The sequence below is a fragment of the Leuciscus leuciscus genome, assembly GCF_965113295.1.
Source record: "Leuciscus leuciscus genome assembly, chromosome: 1".
Lineage (NCBI taxonomy): Eukaryota > Metazoa > Chordata > Actinopteri > Cypriniformes > Leuciscidae > Leuciscus > Leuciscus leuciscus.
The window spans coordinates 51416258-51430528 of record NC_138725.1 but is presented as its reverse complement, the minus strand read 5'-3'; the positions used below and the strand labels follow the sequence as shown (position 1 = coordinate 51430528).

Here is a 14271-nt window from a genome sequence, read left to right as displayed (position 1 = left end):
CCTTTTACACTTGACTTAACAGGGAAAAGCTAAATGATAAGTTCAGGACAGGGCTCCATCAAAAAGACGCACTCTAACAATATGCTTACGGAGCACTTTTTACTATCTGTGTCAGACATATTGTTCTGTCCATTGTTCCAGGTGGTTGCTTGTTTTTTTGTTTTGTTTTAAATAAGCCCATTAACTCTGATGGGAGGAATATGGAACAGCCAGTGTCTTTTTGCTTCTGGTTGATATTGAGAGCTGGATAGGCCGACCTATTAAAGACACTGACAGGTTTTTTTTTTACTTTCAAACTGGACTACTTGCATCTACTGCAGGGGGTTTGGGATTTGATGAAAAGCTAATAATTTATTGAATTATAAAAAGGTACAAGAAAAATAAATTAATAATTTATTAAAATAAAACTATTAAAATATTTTTTTGATTACACTTTATTTTAAGGTATCCTTATTACAGTGTAATTATACATTTAAGTACTTCGTAATATCAATGTACTTATAGGGTTAGGATTAGGTTTGGTTTAGGGTTAGTTGCATAGTTATGCATTATTCATAGTTATTACTAACAAGTCTAACAGGGACACTGTAAAATAAAGTGGTACCATTTTATTTGTTTACCAGCATGCGATGCAACCATTAATGAACGCTAAAGAAGCGTGAACATGTGAATGTGTTGTCAAATTATTGAAATGTTAATGGTAAAATCTCAGGGTGTAGGCCTACTTCAAGTAAAAGTCTTTAGGTAAAAAGGTTTTGGCTGACAAAAAAGTTTTGAAATCCGTGTTTACAGTATGTGACCTCAATAACAAGCGCTACAACTTAGACTAGGCCTATATTCTTGTTTTTGTTCCACTGTTGTGTAGCCTAACTCAAAAAATAAAATAAAAATCTTAATTTCTGGCCTAGGCTACAGTGTAGCCATTATACAGCTATTTAACAGTCATTTATATAGCCTATTTTAGTATTTGGTAGTAGGCCAATTTTTTTGCATTGCATTAACCTTGCCTTTATATATCCAGAAACCTTATTCCTTTTTGGAAATACTGTCAGCTTTGCTTATCTATTAAGTGATTTTAATAATTCTGACAGTAACTTATATTTATACAATCAGAGGAACAAACAGAATTAGTTAGATTCAGAGTTTAGTAAGTTAGTTAAATACGATTAAACATAACACGATAATCTGGTGACACTTTATTTTTGATATTCTCGATACACGGTTTGTAGTAGCACGTGGTTTGATTAGTCTCTTCTTTTGTAATTGATTGTTTTTTTTCTTGTACCGAAACAAACCTTGCGACTTTATAAATAAATGTTGCATCATTTGCAATATAATTGCAGTGTATTAGTAAAGATATGCACCGCCCACGAATTTTCATTGGATAATAACACACGTGATTTGGCTTCTAAAGAAAACGATTGGCCTCAACTCTGTTGAATAATTAATGAGGAGAAGAAAAACACATGATTCATTTTCTTAACATTTTAAACGAACACTTAAATGTGCACAGTGACCGATTTGTAGTTGAGTGTGCTCTATTATCAGTTTAGAATGTTATTGTGATACCAGTAATATGTAGCGATACTTGTTTATCTCGACGCAGCAGGTTTTAGTCTAGTGGCAAGAGTAGTGTTGAGCGGCGTTACAGGCTGAATGTGTTTGTGCTGCATCAGCTTACAATTGTTCCCCCAAAAGCCGTATCGTTTTAAAGTTTTTTAGCTTGATTTTAAAAACTGCTCCCCGAGAGATGGCATCGTTAACGACGACGGATCCGGTTTTTAATCCAGGGGCCATAGGGCTGTCAGAGTCTGTAGTCCCCGCTAGCATGTTTGCTCCTGGCCGGGGATGCGGCGATGATGACGGGGCCGAGTGCTTCGAGGACGAGGAGATGTTCAACGGCGAGGCCCTGGATCTCGGCATAGACTTCTCCAGCAAGGTAGGCCTCAGAGTTAGCTTAGTCGGAGTGAATTAGTGTGTTTACAAAAAAAACCCTATTATTAATAACATGACTACTTTACATGTTGAAATTTTGAAGTGACTTTTAATCATGCGATTTATTTTGCATCACTTTTTTGATATTTTCACGGTTTTACCTGCTGACCGCTGAGTGCTTGTAACTGTAAACCTAAGCTAACCCGGCTATGTATGTTCAACGATGTTTTAAAAAAACATATTTCTTGCCTGTATCGCAGTGCTGTATTAGAATATAGCTTTCTGATTGATCCATCTTTGTGGGGGTTTCGCTGTAAAGCAAGCTGATTATGGGCTGTAAATCTGTATTAAACCCAATGAATGAAAAACATCAGTGAGGGAAGAGATGACAACCTGACAACACAAAACCTGATGAAATATCAACGCAACACAGAGGGTTTTCCCTTTAGCAGGAGGGAGTCACTGAGGAGATAAACAGATCAAAGAATGAGGAAGTCAGTGCATTATTACACCTATTGATAACTTTTATTTATGTTCCCAAAGTTTTAACACCACGTAGAAACAGAGCTATGATCAGGGTTATTGTAGTCAACTTATACCATTAAAAACATCTTCTTACTTGAAATAAAATACGTCAGCAGAAATACAATTTAATCTTATTTAATTTTAGCTAGTTGCCAAGGTATAATGTCTCATTTTCACTTGGTTTTACTTGATGTACTTAAATGTTTAAAACTAAAACTGAAATAAAATTGATGAAACCAATATTGGTACATTAAAATCAACCTAATACAAATAATAATAATAATAAAAAAAAACTACATGTTTAACTACAATGGAAAATATAAACATAAAAAACCCTTCATAAAATAACCAACCTCTGAATATGAACATTCTGTAAGTAATAATAAGCCGCCAGTGCCTACTGTAATGTTTCCAGTTAGTTAGTAATCCAACAGTGACTAGCCATCATTTGTTCATTCGATACAAATTTTGCTATTTACTTTTTTGTTACAGGTAATAAAAACATTTTGCCATTAAGTTCTATATCTTAAGCACAGAACCTATCAACGATTTATTCCAAATAGCATTTCATTGTTTTTAACCTCATTCCAGTTTTACTAGTAACTATTCAATAGTTTTAGTAGTTGTTTCTTAGTTACTAGCAACTCAAATTGTTCAATTTTATTAGTTTCCCTTGTTTTAGACACTAGTGTACATTCCAGTTGATACTAGTAACAATCTTTATAGCAATATTTTTAATTGAACTATTAAGTACCTGTTCTGACTAATGATGTCACATGGCAAATGACTAGTGAGATTATAAATGGTACTAGTATGAATTGGAATAGATATATTAATGTCTCGTAAATGGGTAAAAGTAGAAACGCACACACGCCAAGAAATAAGAACTAGTACCTAATGAGAAGTACAAATATTTAATGTACTCTCTCAGTTACTTTGATGTATTAAAATGACATGCATTATAGTTACCCAAGAATTAGAACAGCCTACACCTTTTTTCGGTTATTATGTATAACTTTATTTGTTGTGAAAAATTGTCTGCGTGGACCGAAATAAAATCTTATGTTATGTTACAATGAAAAGCATGTCACAGCACAGCTCGACACGTCAGTTTCTAATTTAGGTTTACATAGCCACCAGTGCTTAACCTTGATGGACGTGGGAACCAGTGCAGATGAGAGTTTGTGTTTTCTGCTGTGACAGCGGCCTCCTTATCATTCATCAGACCGTTTCAGTCTGAGGGAGGATCTGTTTTCATACAGCTGGAGCTGAGCTCTGTTTCTGCTAAACGGTGTTTTGCATGGAGCTTCGTCACTCCACCTTCTGCAACATTACTCCTCATGACATCTGATGTAACGAGCAGTAAAGTCAGACAACTGTTCTCAAAGTCCATTGATGACTTTGTTGTTCCTTTTTTACGCTGACGTTGAGTCAGATGGCGATAACAAAACAAACAGGAGAAATATATTTTCCACAACCATTCTGTGTTTAATAAGACTCTTTTCCTTTATGCATCATAGCTAGCCCTGGTCAGTCCCAATGGAGAACAGTATGACTTGTTACTACGGCAGCTGCGTGAGAGGATGGACGAGGGCTGCGGGGAGACCATCTATGTCTTGGGTGTGGGTTCAGGTAAGACACTGAAATGAACACAACGAGACTCAATTTAGATATTTTTTTTATGAATACTCACATGCTTGTGTCTCTCTCTTTAAGATGGTGGAGACTATGGTTTGAATGAGAGTGATATGGAGGCGTCTGTGGCCACAGTAAGGTCCATGTGTGAGCAGATCGAGGCAGACCTCATCCTGTTGAGGGAGCGTACTGAGGCTGGTGGCCAGGTCAGAGATTACCTTATTCGCCGCCAGGTGGGAGAAGCCGACTTCTTGGAGGTTAGGTGAGTGATGGCAATGAAGAAAGTGGCCTTTTCTTGCAATTTAAGGGACAGTTCAGCTCAAGCAAAAATAAATACTTGGACTCATCTACTCATTGTTGTTCGAACATCTTTTCTTTTTTTTTTTGGTGGAACACAAAATGAGATGTTTATTAGAATGTAGAGGCTGCTATTTTCCATACAACAAACGTTGACGTGAACAAATGCAAAGAGCGAGAAAAGTTAATCCTAAACAGTCCCTCCAGAAAAACGCGATTATGCGATCGCATGATTCCATGCATAATCAGCCAAAGTCCGCATATTTATGCGGGGGGCGCATTTTTTTAAATACGCCGCACTTTTGCCGCATAAATTGCAGATTTCCGCGTGCAAAATATGCGGGCTTGCATGATTTCATAATCCCCGCATTTTCGTTGCAAAAAGTCAGCAGAAAGTTGACAAATGTTGGGTTTACTTCACACAAGCGCAGCCATTTCCCCTGTTGCCATGGGAACGTTATGAAGTGACGTAATTACGCGACATCATTGAAAAGCTGCAAACCCCGCGATAGGCCTATTTCACAAAAATCCGGTCGTATCTTACACCGCAGGCCGTGCTTTGCATGTTTTCATGGAACAACTGGGGAGAAGTTAAATCACGTCAGACACAGAAGGCAAAAAGACGTGTCTGTGGTGTGAAGGAGTAAGTTAAGCAGATGTTGAAAATGGAGTGTTGATGCTGGTTCGGGAGTGATGCCCTGACAAAACATGTTTATTGCACTTGATTGTTATCTGATTTGCACGTCATGCACTTTTATTTATTATTATCAAATGTTGGCAAATTAAAATTGTTTGTAGAAGTTGTTTTCTGTAACTTTCTTAAAAATGAGTGAACATGGAGCAGTTTTTCCGTGAGCGGGACTGGAAAACCCGGAGTGGATCATGAGCGGAGTGATAAAAGAACGCTTAGAGTGGAGAGAGGAACATGCTTTTGCTCCACTCCAGGCTTTGATCGCATCCCCCTAAGCAGGGTGAATAGCCTACACCTCGTCTTTCCCATTCAAACTAAAATGAAGACATTTATTACACTATTAATGTAATTGGTGTTGGGCAATCACTTTTTTTTTCTCTTTTTCATCAAACTGCAGTTTTCGCAAGTTCCCGCAATTTTCGCAAGTTCCCGCAATTTTTGCAAGTTCCCGCAATTTCATCGCATAAAATTGCATAAATATCCCGCATATTCCATCGCATTTTTTAAGAAATCTTGCCGCATAATCAAGGATTTTTGCCCGCAACAATCACTAAAAAACTCCGCGTTTTTCTGGAGGGACTGCCTAAAGATCAAGAATGTACACTACCATTCAAAAGTTTTTCAGCTTGGTATGACTTTTTTTTGTTGTTGAAAGAAATGAATACTTTTATTCACATTAAATTGATCAAAAGTGACCGTAAAGACATTTATAATGTTAGAAAATATTTATATTTCAAATATACGATGTCCTTTTGAACTTTCAATTCATCAAAGAATCATAAAAAAACACTGCATCAGAGTACACACAAATATGTTAAGCAGCACAACTGTTTTCAACATTGATGATACAAATATTTCATGAGCATAGTGTTATGGAAAGATATCATATCACAATTTTTTTCAGGAAGATCACAAGTCATGATTTTATCACGGTTCTTTTATCACTATTCTTCAGTCACTGAGAAGTACTGCAAAACTAATTTGCCTATTTAATTTTTATTTTGCCTTATAAGGTAACAAAATATAAAAGAAAAAGAATGACTTCACTGTATACATTATACATTGATTCTTATGAAAGCTACTGAAGTTATTCAGCGAAGAGCAGTAAGTGATTTTTTTTGTTTTTTGGGGGATTAACAATAATAAAGTAATTACAAACAGCAGCAGGTATATTAGGCTGCTGTCACTTTCAGATCTCATGCACTGATCTAATAAACAGACACACATCCGATTTTCTCCCAACTTTTACTTAAGACATAACTGACTGTGTTTATGGACACCTTGTGTATATTTGACAGAGAACTTAGTTCAGTACATACGTGCTGTGTTAGCGCTCAGAAAAGCATATGTCAGAACAGCGTGCACATTTTTTTTTTGCCAAAGAACTGCAATGTCACGTGAGCATAACCCTACGGCTGTGTTACTAAACATATGATGTGAATGTACAGTATGTTGGGACTGGGCGCCGCGCCAGAACTGCAACTGATAGAATGTGCATTACTATATTTCTTCGAAAGCAGATCGTGGAGACATTTTAATCGTTCGCAATCTAAAATCGTGATATCGCAAACCCCCTACTTGAGCATCAAATCATCATATTAGATTGGTTTCTGAAGAATCATGTGACATTGAAGATTAGAATAATGATGCTGAAAATTCTGCTTTGCAATCAGAGGAATGCATTACATTTTAAAATGTATTAAAATAGAAAAGTCACTTTAAATTGTAATATTTCACAATATTAAAATTTGTAGTGTACTTTTATCAAATAAATGCATTCTTGTTGACTTCTTTCAAAAACAACTTTTTAATGGTAATGTACCATATCAATGACCCATATGACTTGTGCTCTGTTAAAAGGGCATCTTTAATGTGTCTTATATTAAGACACTTTTGCTTTGAGTGTAGCCATTTCGGATTACTAACTCAAAGTCATAATGGTGTTTATCTCAGGGTGGCTGTAGTGGGGAATGTGGATGCCGGTAAAAGCACTCTGCTAGGGGTGCTGACTCATGGAGAGTTGGATAATGGTCGTGGCTTTGCGCGACAGAAGCTCTTCAGGCACAAGCACGAAATGGAGAGTGGGCGTACCAGCAGCGTGGGCAACGACATCCTGGGATTTGATCAAGAGGGCCAGGTAGTCAACAAACCCGACAGTCACGGAGGCAGCCTGGATTGGACCAAGATCTGTGAGAAGTCTTCTAAAGTTATTACCTTTATTGACCTTGCTGGCCATGAGAAGTACCTGAAGACGACTGTGTTTGGAATGACAGGTCATCTGCCTGATTTCTGCATGCTTATGGTAAGGAGGGAAGACAAAGCTCTGTTTCAAAACCTATTGAGCCTTGATGTTTTGATAGGCAGCTACAGTTTCTCCAATGGCAGCATCCTATTTGAAATGTTCTTCATGGGCAGCAACACTGTCAACAGTCACTCACGTGCATTACATAAATAATATGAGTGAGCCACACAAGAACTGCCTCAACTCACTATTGCTCACAATTGATTTTGTTGTAGTCGGATATTTGCATGTTTCTTAGCTAAGGACTTGATACTACATCAAGCACAGCGAATACATGGTGAAAACAAATATTGGTACATTTTTATTTTTTATAATTAAACATTTGAGTGCTGATTGAAATAGATTTATATAAGACATTTCTCTTAACTGTGTAGGCCATCTTGAATTTTGGCTAAAATGTAATATAAAGGTGTGGTCACATTAACAACATTTAAGCAAAATTTGCAGGCAAAAAGGTCCATTGTTTATTTTCAATGGTGTAGCAATGTGTTAAGCACAGATCACACAGAAGTCATTCTCAAACCGAGCAGCTGTTTGTTGGTCAATGCGGCAAATTGTGTGACCAATTTGAACCTGCTGCAAAATCTGTGGATGGAAATCTTCCGCTCTCATGCAAAACTCCTAGTCTGTAGATTCCTATTGCAATGACTGGATTTCGCCTGCTAAAATTAGCTGAATAATGGTAAATGTGACTGCATCTTAAGGCAACGTGATGATTAAGGAACTATTTGGATCAAACTTCATGTTGGGAGTACACTTGCTAGGCCTAAAAGTGCCGCCAAAGTGGTCAGCTCATATTGTTTGGAACAAAGTGAACTGATGATCGTTGACGTCTTTAAATTTACTCATTTTCACTCTCTTTCACAGATTGGAAGTAATGCAGGAATTGTTGGCATGACCAAAGAGCACCTGGGTTTAGCATTAGCTCTCAATGTTCCCGTTTTTGTGGTGGTTACTAAGATTGACATGTGTCCAGCTAATATTCTTCAAGGTGAACCATTAGTCCACAAATAATGCCATTGTTTCATTGACTGTAAATTTGGAAAGCTGTAGGTAGTGCTATACTAGTGAATTTAACACTGTCTGTCTTTTCAGAGACCTTGAAGCTCCTGCAGAAGATATTAAAGTCTCCAGGCTGCAGAAAGATCCCTGTCCTAGTCCAGAATAAAGATGATGTCATCGTCACAGCATCCAACTTCAGTTCTGAGAGGTAGTGCCCCGCAATACACATTGCTTACCTGCCAACTTTTAACCCAGTTATTCTCCAGACTTATTTATATTTGTGTGTTTTGTAGAATATGTCCAATCTTCCAGATCTCTAACGTCACAGGAGAAAACATGGACCTACTGAAGATGTTCCTGAACCTGCTCTCCTCCAGAAGCTCATTCAAAGACCACGAGCCTGCCGAGTTCCAGATAGATGACACCTATTCAGTACCAGTAAGCATGCTTTCTGTCTCTGTTTATATATTTATGTTTCCCCTCTCTCAACGGTCTGATATTTTTTGGGGGAAGGGTGTAGGAACGGTAGTGTCCGGGACCACGTTACGAGGGCTGATTCGACTCAATGACACTTTGCTTCTTGGACCAGACCCTTTGGGTGCTTTCCTCTCCATCACCGTCAAATCCATTCACCGAAAGAGGATGCCTGTGAAAGAGGTCCGTGGTGGTCAGACGGCCTCTTTTGCTCTGAAAAAGGTATGTGATGTGGGTTCCAGACTAAATAAACTGCTAAAATTAGACATTTTGTCCAAATTATTTTAGTTGGCAATTTACAGAATCACTCAAAGATGATTGATCAGAAGCGGTTTAGTTCCTAATTGACGCTGTTTCTCTAGTGACCCTGATAGACCCATTTCACAGACTGCAATGAAGCGTTTCCACAGTTATCAACATCACAATTCTAGTAACGTTTTTTTTTCCAAATTTCTATAAAAATGTATATAAAAAAACACTATGCAAGATTTGTACCTTAATATAACAGCTTCGAAATCATTTCGATGGTAAACGAACTTGTAGTAGGGTGAATCATCCCAATAGCAAAGAGAAAAACGGCGAGAAAAAGCTTTCGCTTTTAGAGAAAAACGGAAACTGCATAGTGTGCCTTTTACAATACATTTACAACGCTAGATTTAGTTTTATTACCTTGGTAGTAAATAACAAAACATGAATGAATGCTGCTGTGAGGGTGTTTCTAATACAACAGCTGAGGGAGTGATGGCAAATTTCACATTATTCTCTCTTCTAACTGCTGTAATCAATCTCTTGATATTTTCCCCTCTTTTGGAAAGTTATGGAAATGCTATAATGTTTTTTTTCTTTTGCTGGTGGGGCAAATAGGAATACAAAAATGATATTTGCGGATATCTCCCATTCGCCGCTATAGAAGTTTACCCAACTATGTCGACTTCCATTTCTGAGAACCCCGTAAATGTGAAAAGGGTTCATAGTATTTGTGAAATATGGCAGTTTTGTGAAAATTTCAGCCTTTTTGGGAAAAAAAAATCAAATACTGTTGTGATTTATGGTTCCATCATGTCGCCCACCTTACAGTTTTAGATTCAGCATTACAATTGGACCTCACTGCTAAAAGTTGACCAATAATTTTTGAATATGTTTTAGTATACTATTCATTACACGAAAATTAAGTTGAGAATATGTATTATTAATTACAAATAATGATTCCCGGTTAATTTTGAATCGGACACAAATCAGCTCAGCAAGAGAATCAGTTGCAAATGTTTTACTCTGAATCAGACTCGCTCACAATCCTTCAAACCGCTAATTCACAAATGAGTTTGAGACCGTTTTGTGAATCTTTTTGGCTGATGTATTAAAAAGAACTTGTTCATAAGAGCAATTTGTTCATTAACCTTATCATTTCTCTCTCCTTCAGATCAAGCGCTCCTCAATAAGGAAGGGGATGGTCATGGTGTCACCAAGATTAAACCCACAGGCATACTGGGAGTTTGAGGCCGAGATACTAGTTTTGCATCACCCGACGACCATCTCGCCTAGATATCAAGCCATGGGTGAGATGCATGCTCTTTTACGCTCTTGAACGCAAGTATGTGAGATTTTCCTCTTACCATTTTTCTCGTATTTCCCTTCCCACAGTGCACTGCGGTAGCATCAGGCAGACAGCTACTATCCTGTCTATGACCAGTGACTGCTTGCGCACAGGAGACAAAGCTACCGTCCACTTCCGCTTCATTAAAACCCCAGAGTACCTGCACATAGACCAGAGGCTTGTCTTCAGAGAGGGAAGAACCAAAGCTGTGGGCACCATCACCAAGGTCAGCTTCATGGGGCATAAGATTGAGTGTGTAGTGTGTAACATCATTATTATCGTTTAGAATTATATTATAAACTTCATGTTTATGAGTGTTAATTTTTCAAATTACAATTGGATCACTTTTGTTCTCTTGACTTGTAGTTGCTCCTGTCAACAAATAACCAGCCGTCAAACTCCAAACCTCCGCAAATCAAGATGCAGTCAACGAAGAAAGTCCCAGCTAGAAGAGAGGATGGAGCGGCTCCTCCCTGTGAGGAGACTGTTTGCACAGGATCGCCGGCCGCTCAGCAAAACATACCACAACAGGTAACAACAGAAAGGGTGTGTTGTGCTCAGATTTATAAGTATTGTCAGTTTCTCTTCCTGCTCTGGTTTGTCTATGTCCAGCTTTCTAATAGCTTTCTATCACTTTTTCCCTTCACTCCCATTTCACTTTTTTCATTTCCCTTTTGATACTCGTATGAATTATTTACCTTTCTTTATCATGCTGTTGCTTTTCTTCACCTGTTCTTCCATTTCATCCCTCCTTATTTCCCATAAACTGCTCTGTTTCCTTTACCTTATTGTTTCACACTTATTACTGCTTCAGACAGAAATGGAGGAAGACCCTCAAAACAAAGAGAACAAGGTAAAACAAGGAAACCAAGTGACTCACTCATTCCCAAGACTGCTAATTATCCCCTCACAGGAACTGTGCTGTTTATAGGTTCTCAACATTGCTTGATGCATCTTTTAAGCAGGGCTCAGACTACAGGAGTTTCATGCCGATTTATGTCTGATTTACCCCTCCCGACATTCGAGGAACAATCGCGTCCAGGGCATCGGACAGTTCCGATGTTCGGCCCAGGTTATCTGGTAATGTTGAGGTGTTTACAGATCAAATCTTAAACCTCCCGATCTGCTCACGGACACATCAGGGCTGCCCAGACAATATCAAACATGCTTGATGTTTAGTATTTTAAATCGGGATGATTACATCAGTACTTCCACTATAGCCAGTGAGAGACAAGTCTACAAGGAGACAGAAGTGATGGAACTTTTGAAATGGCGACCGTGAAACAACAAGCAGCTGGACGAGTCAGGTGAACAGTGTGTGCAAGGTTGAGATTTGAAAGAGGAAAATCTGTGAAGATTTTCCTTATTTGTGTGATGTAATGCAACCAGATTTCACAATCGGTTATGATTTAAAAAGTCCTGTAGTCTGAGCCTGGCTTTACCCAAATTATACTGTGGCATGGAAATGAGCGAGGCTTCTGACCACCTGATTTCATTTCGAGAAGGTGTTGTTTAATAGTTGCTGGTTTGTGAGTCCATAGTGTTCCTGTTACTGTATATTTAGGAACGACTTGCTAGTATTTTGGGTGATGGTTATACATTTTTTTGGGGGGGTGATTGTTAGTATGATCTGTTTGGCTGACAATGACAGATGGACAAATATTTAGAATTTTGTTGAAATTTGAATCATAGACATTTACCAATTATTTTTTTGTGGCAAATTTTATAGTTTTGAATCCAAATTCTGCATGCGACAGTTTTTTGTTTTCCGTTTTTTTTGAGATACGAAATGTAATATTCCGATCATAAAATTACAGCTTCAAGGTTTTTTTTTGTATCTGAATGATTTTGAATGTATTTCTAAATTCCATCTTAAAATGACGCGTCTAGAATTCAGATTGACAAAATTCTAATGTTTTTGTCTTCTTTTTTTTTTTTTTTTATAGAAAATGGAAACGTTTTCAGTTACGTTTGCAAATCAAATACTGATTAATACCAATGAATCACATGTATCATTTTGTGGAGTTCTGTTGTTATTATTATTATTATTATTATTATTATATGCTTTATACTTTTAGATATTATACCAAGTATGTATAAAACAAGTGATATAAAGTGTTACCAAAAATGTTACTGACCATATCAGGATCATGTGTAAAGTTTAGAAGTCAACAATCATCTTAAAACCTCCTTCCTCTTTTTTTTTCTTCTTGCAGCCAAAGTCTGGAGGCAGAAGACGAGGAGGTCAGCGGCATAAAGGCAAACCTCAAAACACCTCCACAGTGACCCTTGCTGGTGCAGTCGGGGGCTGTTAAACTCGCCCCTTTTCAAGAGTCCAGTACACCCTCCATGTTTTACTCATGCCTTTTACCCGCCCACACGGACCATACAACTTCAGTGACAAAGCTTAAGGAGTTCACAGAACCAACATGCACATTGTTTTGTGAATTTTAACTTATTATAAGACGTGCGTGTGTTCGTAGACTGTATATACCGTAGATATTGAGACCTATAGGACAGGCATACTGCATGGTGGTTCTGTTTTGGCTGTAAATGTCAACTTGAGGATAAACTTTTAGTCTGTTTTTGTTCTTGCTGAACATGACATCATTTACTTGCTCAATGACAATGACTTCTATCCCATTTTTAAAATAATCCCATTGGAAACTAACTCTTCATTATGTAGCAAACTGTTTTAATGGGACTATTAACAAGCCTCGTCACAAAACCACACTTAATTTGAATTAGCATTATTGTGGACCATAACGATAAGAGATGCTTTTGGAAAGTGTCTTGAGCTGAATTCACTGGCGGCTTTAAGACACTGTGACTTGCAACGTTTTTTGGCAGCTAGTTGAGTGTGAAATGCAAATTGGCATTTAAACATACTTCAAAATCTAATAACATTGCTAATTATTACCTCATATTTCAGTCTATTCACAGTTTCCCAAATCCTTGGTCCACCCTAGTGTTATTAGGCCTCACAGACTGTGCTCAGGTTTTGGGAGCATATTAAAATTGTCAAATAAGATATTTTTATGGTTACCCAGTGAAATATATGCAGAGTAAGGGATGAAGAACAGAATGTAGATTTTAAGTTTCAAAGATTTGTGTAATAGTTCCTCATGGGGAAACCTTACAAAACAGTGGCAGTTGTTCTTGGATAAGAAAAAAAAAAAGATGTTTTTATTAATTAACCTGTTTTATTTTCAGCTGTGATTGACAGGCCTCCTGAACACTTGCTGTATATTCTTTCAGATTGCTATACTGTTTACTGAGCTTTAGTATTCACACCCTTGAGGCAATTTGAAACCTGGACCATTCTCTACGTTTACATGTTGTGAAACTTTCCACAACCAATATAAAAATAAACTGATGTTGACAATTTAAGCAGGGTGTGATTCTTTGCTACTCAGAGTTTATCTAGTCCAGGGACCCCTCTTATGTATCATTTATTGATGTGTAGCGTTTTAACTTAAAACTCAATTCATTTTGAGACAATGAAACATTTAGCTGAACTTTAAATAACTTTTTTTTATAGTCAGCATTACTCTATTTTCTAAATGCATTACTTTTATTTTAAAAGCTTAACCTAGTTACTTTTATTCATAACTCGATCTTCTGGTGATGTGTGCGGAACTTCTCCAATCATTTAATCCGCTTAAACCTCGTCCTTTTTTACAATCACCTGCAAGCTCATGTTCAGATCTGCCTCCATCCAATCAAACATTCAATGGATTGCTGCATCTTTTCTTTCCAAGACAAAGTAAATGATTGAAAACCATTAAAGCAAGTAGATGCTGCACAAATAAAAGA

General features: G+C 37.5%; 1 protein-coding gene across 2 annotated transcripts; it reads left to right on the top strand.

The window, feature by feature from the left end:
* The first annotated feature begins 1435 nt into the window (after window positions 1-1435).
* On the top strand, window positions 1436-13845 carry gtpbp1 (GTP binding protein 1). Of its 2 annotated transcripts, XM_082138664.1 has the most exons (13): window positions 1436-1939; window positions 3981-4092; window positions 4177-4357; window positions 7037-7385; window positions 8253-8376; window positions 8481-8595; window positions 8681-8825; window positions 8901-9083; window positions 10282-10417; window positions 10503-10681; window positions 10822-10986; window positions 11270-11308; window positions 12672-13845. In XM_082138664.1, exons 1-13 carry the CDS (start codon window positions 1751-1753, stop codon window positions 12768-12770), a joined length of 2016 nt encoding a protein of 671 aa, XP_081994790.1. In that variant the 5' UTR covers window positions 1436-1750; the 3' UTR covers window positions 12771-13845. The 2 variants fall into 2 exon arrangements, with proteins under 2 accessions (XP_081994790.1, XP_081994791.1); XM_082138665.1 differs by lacking the exon at window positions 11270-11308 and having other exon boundaries at window positions 1437-1939.
* Window positions 13846-14271: the final 426 nt, after the last annotated feature.

Coding starts and splice junctions, on each gene's coding strand:
- gtpbp1 (XM_082138664.1), top strand. CDS start 1,751: ATGGCATCGTTAACGACGACGGATCCGGTTTTTAATCCAGGGGCCATA. Junction 7,386..8,252: donor CTGATTTCTGCATGCTTATG/GTAAGGAGGGAA, acceptor TCTCTTTCACAG/ATTGGAAGTAATGCAGGAAT. Junction 10,418..10,502: donor GCCTAGATATCAAGCCATGG/GTGAGATGCATG, acceptor CCCTTCCCACAG/TGCACTGCGGTAGCATCAGG.